The following is an 11,464-nucleotide window of genomic DNA, read 5'->3' as shown; positions in this document are numbered from 1 at the left end:
CATAAAGGAAGAGGTTTTCTTAAGGTGCAAAGCAAAGTGGCATGCTAGAAATAGGGGTTTTTATTTTTATTTGTTCATTCACTGTTCTGAGATTCTTGGTAACCAGTTTTAAGTAAAACAAAGTGCAAGAAATTTTGTGCATTTTAAGAATGGTTGTTAAATCAAATATTAGTTTACTAATAGGGTTTCAAACAGGTCAGGTCATTTGCCATTGGGGAAGTACTGCTTTCATGCCTCCATCACTTGAACACAATATTCTGTAAGTTATAAACATTTTTTCTTTCTATTCCTTTTTCCAGCTGCTCTTGGTGTTCTGCACAAATACTCATTAGTCATTCTGGAGATGGACTTGCTGTCTGGAACCTACCTCTTGGCAGTCTTATTAGCCTGTATTGTATTGCAATCTGGCGCACAGGAGAAGAATTATACCGTGCGGGAAGAACTGCCTGAAAATGTCCTCATTGGCAATTTACTCAAGGATCTTAACCTAACACTGGACCCAGATGTGCCCCTGTCCTCACCGCTGCAGTTCAAGCTTGTGTATAAGACTGGGGATGTGCCATTGGTACGGGTGGAGGAGAACACCGGTGAGATTTTCACAGCTGCGAACCGCATAGACCGAGAGAAGCTGTGCTCTGGCATCTTTAGTGAGAATCGCTGCTTTTACGAGGTGGAGGTTGCTGTTTTGCCTGATGAAGTCTTCAGACTGGTTAAGATAAGATTCCTAATAGAGGATATAAATGACAATGCCCCTCTCTTTCCCTCAACAGTTATTAATATCTCTATCCCTGAAAACACAGCAATTAATTCTCGCTATTCTGTTCCATCTGCCATCGATCCTGACATTGGTGTGAATGGTATTCAACATTATGAATTACTTAAGGTGGGTTTCTTCCTTTCTTGTATGTTACTTTCTGCATTACTGCTTTCCCAGAAATGTTGCAAGTCTCATGAACCACTAGAAACACAAAGCCGTCTACCACCTTAGTGGTACACTGCAGGTACATGTCTCAAAAGTGTTAATCTATACTCTTGAATCCACTCTAGGGTGTCATATCTTCCTTAGTGGGAAGGTGTTTATATGTGTGTCTGTCTGTGTAACAGTACCCTAAAACATGCATGAACTCTCCACCAGCATTCAGAGTGTTTGTGAACTTGGGCTAACAGTCATCTTAGACCATTAAAAATGTGTTCTTATTGCCACAACATGGCAGTGGCGAGTGTGGCAACATTTTGCATTGTTTGTGTTTCCTTCTTCCATGACTTCTAGATTTGAGCAGTAGAACTTAGCGCAGAAGCATAGGAGATGTGATGCTCATCTGTGTACTGATGAGCCATTTCAGAATGTAATGAAGTCCATGTGTCTAAACAGCTTTGTAATGTTTGGGCAGGCAAAATATCTGGTCTGGAGGAAGTCCAAGATACACATGAATGTGAGGATAGCAGCGCCAATGGCCTTGCAAGAGCAGGTCTTTCATATTCTTGTTTCTTTTACCCTTCCTAGCAAATAACAGGAGAACTGCAGTTAGGGAATAAAAGAGTACCGTGTGAACCTCAGGTGTGTAAGTGTGTGTGATTGCTAAATAAAGATTACTTGAGTAAACTCAAAAGAAAGTAGTGTTAAGAACAAGAAAGGAACTTACCCTAAAAGTGCTGGATTATTACGTGGGAAGCTGAAATCTTCACTCCCTTGGTTTGAAATGGGGAACTATTGGGTCATTTGGCTGCTCAGCTACTAGTTTGACACCCTTGTTACTGAGTGGCAGAGTACAGACTCTATAGGACAATATATTGCTTGATTGACTTGACAGCTACTATTCACTGATACCAGTAATTACTAGCAGTTTAATAAAAATAAGGCGCTGCCTTCTTTTAGCTCTTCTAAAAAGCTTACAACCTGAAGTATTTGTGACATTGTGGGTTCTAACTAGTGACAAAGACATAGAAGTCTCTTTCAGTAAACTGCATCCCATGGGGGAGTTCTGGTTAGCTGTCAAAAAAAATTATCCCCATATCCATCTGCTTGCAGGGTAGTTGAGCAATTTAAAACTTTTCAAGAATTTTAGGGCTTTGTAGTAAGATCTTTAATGCTGTTAAATTTCTAGGGTGTACTTAGTGCAAGCAGTGTGTGTTGCGGTACTTTGGTTTTGGTTTTTGTTAGGAAACTAACTAGAAGTTCCCAGTCGGAGGCAGTCTCCCTTATTTGGCGTTTAATTGGGAATACAGGAATGAATAACAGCATATTAAAAAGCAGTAGGGGTGGAAAATAATAAAAAAAACTAGGGCTACAGGCAGAATGTGGCAAAATGATACATGGTCTGAAAGAGATATGTTAGTTAATACATGAGAGAAATGTGCTGTTTTTCTAGGAAAAGATGAAAAATAAACCAGCAAAATCAGGAGTCCCTGGAATTGAGTGAGCAACAGTTTTCAGCTCACCGCAGTAGCAGTGGGTTTATTTTTGGACTGTGTGTTCAGAAACAGAATGTAACAGATCAGCAGAATGATAGCATATTTGTATTGCACAAGTGGAAGCACATGTAAAATGCAAGCTACAACTCTGTACCAGAAGTGGTGTAGGGTGTAAGGCCTTGTCTGAGGATCTTACGTGAGATGAGATGATGTGCCAGAGCACGAGCTTTCACCAAGAGATGTGCAAATAACTTTAATAATAAAATTGGTATTTGAATTAGGGGGAAATAAAGATATAAGCACAGTTACATGTTTATTCAAGTGTCTTTGAAAACCTGTTTTTGCCATGTAAAGGAAGGAAAGGTGATGAGGATGAACACACTCTGGTATGACTGGAACTTCTGAGTTCTTGTGCTAGGTGTGCTGCAACAAAAAAAACCGTGTAAAGTCACAGCCCTACAGACAGTTCTTCTAAATGAATTAATTGCATCCTTCTCTTGCATGTCCGTTGGTCAGGTACTTTTTGAGTTATGGATCTACTGACTTTAAATAAGCCAGCAATTTTGCACGCCTTGGAAAGTATCTGTAAAACCAAGAAGCAGTTTATGGCAGCTAGACACTGTTTAGAATCGTAATGTCCAGTTGTTATTCCATTGGTAGTTTTTACAATGTTAATACCAAAAGTGATCATAAAAGGAGAGGGAGAGAGAAGTTGTAAATTCTGGTGAGCAGGCAGGGAATGTAGCATGTATAAAGGTCTATCCATCACTGGGGAAGGATAGGGAGATGAAAAATGAAGGGAAGAGTGGCGATGCCTGAGAATTCTTTCCTGGGTAATACTGAAACAACTAAGAGGAAGGGTGACAGGCACAGGACAATTGCATTGCATGTCTTTTCTCCCAAAATGCTGCTCTTATGCATTATCCTGTGCTATTTTTTAGAGCATGTTCTGAAGATACTAATGTCTTCTGGCTTCTGATATGTGTTGACCTTTTCCTTCCTTTTATAACTAGCAGATAGAAAACTGGGGAAACTGCAGCACATAAAACTGTTACGCCTTCTGAACAGGATGAGTCTAGCAGGGCTGATATGACAGTGTTGTGGGGAATTTTGGGAAGCACCAGATAAGACGGTGGGCAGGGCAGCATCCTTGAAGGATGGCAGAAGAGTGGGAGATGAGATATGCAAGTCACTTTGTAGAAGCACAAAGGCTGTTGCTTTAGCATGTGTGCAGCAACAGAGGAAAATGTGTTGCTCTATATTTTAGAGACAGTAACAGCAAACTGAGAAGCTGTGCAATGAAGAGAGAGTTCTTCAGTTAGCTTAACTTTTTTTATAAAGTGAAATATAAAATATGCTTATTGTCTGTGTGGAGCCAGACCTATTTTGTCAGAAGATGAAGAGATTTATTTTCTACAACTGTTTCTAAAAAAGAATAAACTCACTACAGACTCAGCTGAATATAGGTTTTTAACTCATTTTCAGCAACTCTGTATGTCATTGGGAGGCTAACATTCACGTGTTTACAGTATTTCCCCACTTTGTTACACTTATCTTACTGCCTCTCAAAATACAGAAAAGGTTGCATACAATTGTTGTGTTCATTTTAACTTGCAAAGTAAATAATAATAAAGACTTTCAATTACATGTTAGGCTTCCATATTACTCTAATCTCCTGCTTCTTTCTACAGATCTTTTTTTTTAAATATAAAAAAACAAAGCAAAATGTTGTAAAAAAAAAGTTATTACTGGGTTTTGGTTCAGTAGTATTTGGAAGTTTCCTAACATGGGGTTTGACTTCTTTATTGAAAGAGAGAGCTTCTAATTACCACACAAATCAGCATCCAGATATTTTTCGTTTGCCTTCATTTTCTGAAAATGTACCTCAGTGGAAATGAACTTATTTATCTGTAGCTAGTTCATGGTGCTGCAACTTTAGAACTTTCCAGTTGTATCTGATTCAAATATATACTTTTTGAAATGAATGAACTTTAAAAAGACTACAGTTTTATCTAAGATCTGCATTTCTTCTTATGAGACTTAGCTGCAAGTTATGTGGAGGACAAATTCTAAGAGGTGTTCTAAGGAAAGCAGTGTTATCATATATATATCTACAAATACAAATGTTTTGCTTAAACCCTGGTAGGTAGCTAAGCCTGCAGGTCTTTGTTCACCTCTTCAAGATGTTCATGTTCCTCACATATTGATGTAAAATGGACATTTGTGTCAGGGAATACCACCACATTGTTAAAAATACTATTGTTAATCACACTCAGTACACTTACATTTGACTTCAAGGCAAGCTAATAATTGGTATAACTTCATTAATGCATTTAGAGGCCTGTGAGACTTGTAAGTGAGACTATGAAGATTTTGGCATAAAGCATCTCTTTGGTTTCTTAGATATGAAAAGGAGTAGCTGTCTCAGAGCAGTTTTTGAATAGAATTCCAGGTCAGAGCAGTGTAATGGGGAGTTACATGCATATTTCCAAAAGATTTAATGTAAGTTCTTTTTACTGGTTACTTAGAGTTGCTTGTCAACTAGGTATAGAATATATGCAAAGTGTTACATAGGTGCAGCAGTATCCAATTAGCAGTCAACTTGAGTGAAAGCAGAACTCTATGCTTACAGGAGCAGAGCATTTTCTTCTGTGAGCTTATCCTGTGTGCTACTAGGTTATTGCTTGAATCTGTTGCAGTTTGGGAGGGAATTAGATTGGTTTTACTGTTATAGTTCTATTACCTATTACAGTAATTTTCCTGTATTTACTTATCAGAAGCAGTTGGTGCATTCCATCTAGAATAATATAATAATCTTTTTGTAGCTGTCAGTTCATACCTCTGTAATCTGACAAAATAGATTCTTACTCAGTCTCACAACACGTCAGTCTTGCCTCTGAGGAAGAGAGTTATCTCTTGCTGCTCTAGATCATCACTTGTGATGTCTTTCAGTAGAAGCTTTCCCCTTCTTTCTAGTACAGTCTATCAATTCCATAACCCATAGAAGGTAGAGATCACAAGTCATCATATTTCAACCCTGCTTCTGCAAATAGTTTATTTCTGATCCTTATGGTAATTCTGGATCAAGTAACTAATAGAATTATTTGTGAAAATCAAGAATGGAAGGAAATATATTTTACGTAAAATGAAAGCTAGGAAGGTAGTTAAATCAGAATCATAGAGTGAGACTAGCTTTGTAGTTAAATCTGAACGAGAAAGAGTAGTGAAATTGTTGTTGATAATAATATTGTAAAGTGGCACAAATATAGTGAAAACCACTAACAGTGGAGGAGGGCAAACAAGGTTTTCTATGACCTGTTTGTGTTTTAATGTTGCATCAATACTGAGTAGTTCAGTACATAGAAAGGAAGAAAGCATATTTAATGTCTGTGCAGACTCAGTGCACAGAGGTACAGACTTGTTTTCCTAACAGAGGTGATCCCCAGATCATTTTCACTGTCCCAAGCATTGGCTGCTTGAACTTCATATTTTCTGTCCTTTTTATGCTTTCATGCCTCTCTCTTTTACTCTCATACCATGTTTGTATGAGGGAGAATCCCCCAGTCAGTCATACTCAAATTACGGGGGGTGATTTGTCTGCTTAGGCTTCAGCAGCATGGGAGGACAATGAAGTGGTATACTGGCCCTTTAAGTAGGTCACAAGAAGCCTGGGGTTGTTGTTATCAACATCTGCCCTCTGTGAAAAAAAAAAATTGCTAAGACAGAGTTTTTTCTGCATCTAAACAGACATTTATTAGTATTGTCAGGTCTTACTGAATATTGCAATTAGACACAAATAAGATGAGGTAAATTCCAACTTCATCACTGTTACCAAAAATAACAGTAAATTCGTGGGAGCCCACTAGTAGCAAAATATTTGTACACCTTCTAATTTTTATTAGCAACTCTTTATGTTAACTGTGTAAGGGACATATGGCTGAATTATAAAAGGTGGGTGTTTAAGATCCCAGGAATTTCAATTTTACAGGCTTGTATACACTCAGGAAAATATATGATTCAGGTAGGGAATTTCTTGACTTCCTGATAAGAGAGCAACAATAATGTCCATACAAGGTGAAAATAAGATGCATGTTAAAAAAACATTTGAATGATTGGGGTTTATTTTGCTTTTCCTCCCATGGACATGTAGTTTAGAGATTTCAAGTGTTTGCTTGGATGAGGGGAATGGCTTGTTCCTCTTGCATCACAGTCCTTTAATTGAATTAGCATTGCGATTTAAGTCAGCATAACTTTGTGGAACAGGTTAACTTCCATCTTCATTGTAATGGCTTATATGAATTATCCTTCACATATTTGTGTAACAGTACTGTGTCTTCTTTCCCATTTCATGTGCCAGCATAGATGGGCAACATAATAGATTTAGGGAGTTCAAAAATAGGTTTAAGATTTTTTTTTCCTCTGGAGTTGTGCTCCAGTCAAGCTCTAAGGTCACCCTCTAGTGCTTGTAATTTAATAAATATGGAGAGTTGGACATGTTGCCTTTCTAAAGTAACTTTTAGCTGCCCTTTAGAAGAGAGAGGTTTTCTAGGACAGACAGGCTGTCTTTCGAATGATGCTTAGTGCTCCCCCCAAGCCCACAGTGGCAGTGGGGATTAGGTCAGCACTGAAACATATTTTTGTTTCTCTGTTACTACTACAAGATCAATGTATTTTTTTATCGTTTTTTTTCTCTTACTCCAAGATGTGGATAATTACTATCTGAAGTGTCAAGAATTTCAGCAGTGCTGTGAAGATGTACAAATACCACTTGCTGAGATGGCCAACTTCACAAATGGATGTTGTTCGTAAAACTTATTTACCTGAATATAAGACTGTAGATGTTAAAGTCCCATTGCAGATTTCTGTTAAATCTTGATGCACCTACCTTTCCAGTAATTTAGGGGCTTTTTTATTCTCTCATGAGGTGGTAGTGTGCTACACAACAGGGCATTTAAAACTTAGTCTAAAGCTATAGGGAGGTTCAGGTATTAGTAAAAAGTCTCAAATATTTGAAAGATTGAGCCTCACAGAGTCTAAAACTATTTGCAGATACACAACACTTCCCACTGGTTATGTGATTTAGTTAATGTTGTCCTTAGTACTGTTATATAGAGCTTCAGATGACGACTCTGTAAAACTCTGACTGGTGGAAGAGTCTTTTTGTTCCAGAAACCTGAGATCAGTTGGTTTCAGGTTAAGTAATAAGTTGGATGCCACAGTATTAGAGTTAAATTCATAAGTAGGTGTCATTTACTCTAGAAATTAATTCTGTAGAGATAAATTTTTCAGAAGTTGATACTTTAATGAACAGATATCATGACTTAGGACAGGATATATTTAGGTAATTCCTTATGTTGTCCTTGAGAAAAGAGAGGGGAAAATCTGTTAGTATTGCAAATTGTAAAAGTTCTTAATGTTATATAAATTCTAATATCAAAGAAGTACAGAATTTTCTCATTATCAGTTTCCTTATGACATGGAAGATACATTGAAGTAATGAGGAATAATTCAAATAGAATGGAATAGAGAGTTAATCCAGCTTTCAATTTAGGTGAAAAGTAATTTTCTCGCTACTGTCATTTCTCTGGTCTAGGTCGGGTAGTTTTGGGGTTATGGCAAGTATGGTATGACCTGAAATAAGCCAAAAATTAGATACAGAAACCTGAGAAATGCTTATGAATGCTAAGAGACATCCTAAAATCTTGAAAAGCTCCCCTGCAGATATATTAAAGGGACAAATCACTTTCATTTTGATTTTATTTTCTATTAGTAATGACAGGAAAACTTGAAAGGTGAACTGAGGAAGAAATTGTAAATATTTGTAGGTAGAATTCTTATCGTTTACATTTGACATTATCCTTGGACATCTAGGGAAATTTATTTTCTTCTCACTGTTTAACAATTTTTAACTTCAGGAAAGTAAGGAATTAAAAATATCCAAGCCAAATCCTGATTCCTTCATATAGCTCCCCAATCTCAAAAATCTTCACATCATCTTTGCATAAGACTATTTCCAGTATTTGATGATGTAGTTTAGCATGCACCTTCTTAAAAAGCCACTCCCATTCACCCTTTTTTTTTTTTCCACTTTATGGAATATCTAAGTATATGCTCCTTATGTGCATATACTTGTTTTGTCGTAGAATTAAAATACTGCTCAGTAGTAATTTGTTTAGAGACCTGCACAGATAAGTGGGCATCTGTGAACAGTGTCTTGAAAAAGTCATTGCATCTACTTTTTAAAGGGAAAATACTTGATTTGCATTCTTACAGCTGTGATTTAGTGTCTCTGAGTAGATAAAACTGTACTACTGACTGGTGGTAGTGAGTCAAGAGTCAAGGTAATTGCTTCTTGCTATTGATACAAGGCTCCTTTAGGGTGGTTTATGGCATTATTACTGTACAAACTGTCAGGTCCCGTTATCCTGACATTGCTTTGGGGGATTGACTGAAGACTAGAGGAAAGTCTTGCTTCTAGGCATGGTAAGTTCAGTGGGTTAGGGTGAGGGACAAGTCGGTGTATCTTTTTGCATTCAAGGCTCTGATTTTCACACTAGCTGTCATGAAACAATAATATATAACTTAGCATGTCTCTGTGTGGGAAGGATGATAGACTCAAGCTGGAAGGCACAAATCTGTCAAATGGAGATCTTCACTTTGTCTATTTTATACGAATTTTATCTTTTGCTGATGTCCAGACAGATCAGTATGCTAGTTTAACACAGATATGGTGATGCTTTCTGAACATAGTTGACTAAGGATTTGTTTACTGGTCCTCTGGAAACCAAGTGTGTAGAGAACACCTAGAAATTAATCTTTTCTCAAAATACATAAAGTTAAAACTTTAGTTTCATTTATATGGAAAGAAATGGTCTATTACACAGTTGATAACAGTAAACCACAATAAAAGCAGTAACAAACCCCCCATGTATCTCAATAAACAACTTAGAGTGTGTTTTACGTGTACGCATGATACTGGAACTGCAAATATGCAATGTCAAGCAAAGTTGCAAAAAGTGTGTTGTATTCTTAAGCAGTGACACTGAAGTATCTTCATGTGAATGGTGATGTCTTATATTTACTATACCATGGCAATGTAATGCACCTCTGAGGCAAATGTATACAAAAGTATTAAATGTGACATTCAAAAGCAGTTAACGCATATGAGTGCTTTTAAAAACTTCACAGGTTGCCAACTTTTCTAATGTCAGCAATATGAGTTGTGTACAGACAAAAAATGAATGGCAGAAGTGGTGTTTTCCTTTTGTCATTTGTGTGTTACAACTTTTAAAGTAAGCTCACTCATTAAGTGAACTTTCTGAAGGTCTTTGAAGCTTTCACATAAGCTGCAGTGTACTTAAAGGTTCTTTTTGTCCTTTTCTGTAGGTTTAGATGCTGACCATGGTTACCTGGAGCACGGGTTTTTTTCTGTGTGCTTATTTGGTTTCAGATAGCTGTGTGAGCTACTTGGAGGAAAGAAACAAATCACTGTTACAAGCTGAAGTCTGACTTAAGAGAATTAGAGACTGATGAGGGTTTATGAAGCGTGTGAATGTAGACAGTTAAAAATACTTCAAAAAATGCTGAAGAATCATTGAAGATGAGATTTTATCTTTTTTTTCACACCAGTTAATTGCAGAAATTATTGGCTAAACATTTTGAGTGCAGACAGTGAAATTCTCTAGGAAGATTTCTGCATGTTGAAAAATGAAGCTGTGATTGTGTTTTACTGGTCACTTTGTCAAGGCCTCATTTGATTTTTGTAGTAGCTGCCTTGAGTCTTGAACTTTTCCTTGTTACACTTGCCATAAAATCTTTCTCACTTTAAGAGGATAAGAAACTATCATTTATATTTGATTTGACTTCCTCTACTTTCTCCTTTATACAAGATGCAAGCAGAAAACCAACAGTTTTAAGAGGATATCACTACAGAGTATGCTACTCTTACAGTTGCATTGAGACTTCTTATGTCTCTACTCTGAAAACTAATATGAGTTAGGAAAGCAGAATGTGCACTGTCTCCACATGCTTCACACTCTTTTTGGGGGCTGTATCTAAAAACATATATAAGTAAAAGAATTCTAAATTAACATCTTTATTTTTGCACTTAGCATTCCTTGGGACAATCTGAAATTCAGTCTTGAGAAAATTTAATACCTTCACAGTACTAAAACTAAATAAATTTATTAGCATTTTTGAGGAGAAAATGCTTTTATCAATATAAAGCAGCTCCTGATGAGTGTTTAACTCGGAGATGCTATTTTTAAAGTAAGAACAATTTTGAAATCTGTATATAGAAATGAGCTGCAAATTTGCCACCAAAGTGCTCAGGTGAAGAGGAAGATATCATTGCTCTTTCCTAATGTATTAAGACACCCTTAATGCCTTACAGTGTAATGAAAACTGTGAAGATGAAGAGCAAGTGATTCAGCTTTCACCACTTGGTAATGATTTGCAGACAACTTGCAAGAGTTTCGTGGGCCTCAGATTTCATTTCATGTTCCTGTTTGCCATTGTTGTTACACTTCCCTCACCTGTGTGTCATTCCAACAAGGTAGCCATTGTTTGCTCCCAAATGTAGCAGGACTCACGCTGAACTTGCAGCTGTCCAATGAGTGGTGTAAAAGCCTGTTCTTGACTCTGATAAGTCATTATATTGCTCTCTCTCGCTCCTGTGGTGTTGCGAATTCATCTCGCTTGACTGCTTTGCATGGAGTAGGTCCATTGTCCCGTTCCCCACCCCCCTGCCAGGCATCAAATAAGGCCTTCAGGTTTCTGGCTCTTAATTTTTCCCCAGATCTGATAAGTGAAAGCAGTGCTAACAAATTACCTCTTCTGCAACTTTTCCTCAGCTGCAATAGAAGGATCAATTGTGGCTTAGACTATGTATTTACATATATTTAGCAGGTTTATATATGGAGCATCTTTTATTCTGGCAGGCTGCTAACAGTGCACTTAGGTCAAATTATACTGCACCCATAATCTCCAGTGTCTCAAAATGTATAATATTTTAAAGACTTGGTATTTTGTATGTCAGAGAGGAAAGAGATGG

General features: G+C 37.1%; 1 protein-coding gene across 1 annotated transcript in view; it reads left to right on the top strand.

Moving 5' to 3' along the window:
• Positions 1 to 343: 343 nt before the first annotated feature.
• Positions 344 to 11,464, top strand: part of PCDH11X (protocadherin 11 X-linked) — a 36,535-nt gene continuing 25,414 nt past the window's right edge. The window contains exon 1 of the mRNA XM_031048294.2: positions 344 to 883. Coding sequence (XP_030904154.1) covers positions 344 to 883 — 540 coding nt within the window. The remainder of the gene's footprint in view (positions 884 to 11,464) is intronic.

Source organism: Melopsittacus undulatus, chromosome 6 (genome assembly GCF_012275295.1).
Source record: "Melopsittacus undulatus isolate bMelUnd1 chromosome 6, bMelUnd1.mat.Z, whole genome shotgun sequence".
NCBI lineage: Eukaryota > Metazoa > Chordata > Aves > Psittaciformes > Psittaculidae > Melopsittacus > Melopsittacus undulatus.
The sequence above is the reverse complement of the archived record's forward strand: the minus strand, read 5'-3'. Positions and strand labels throughout refer to the sequence as shown.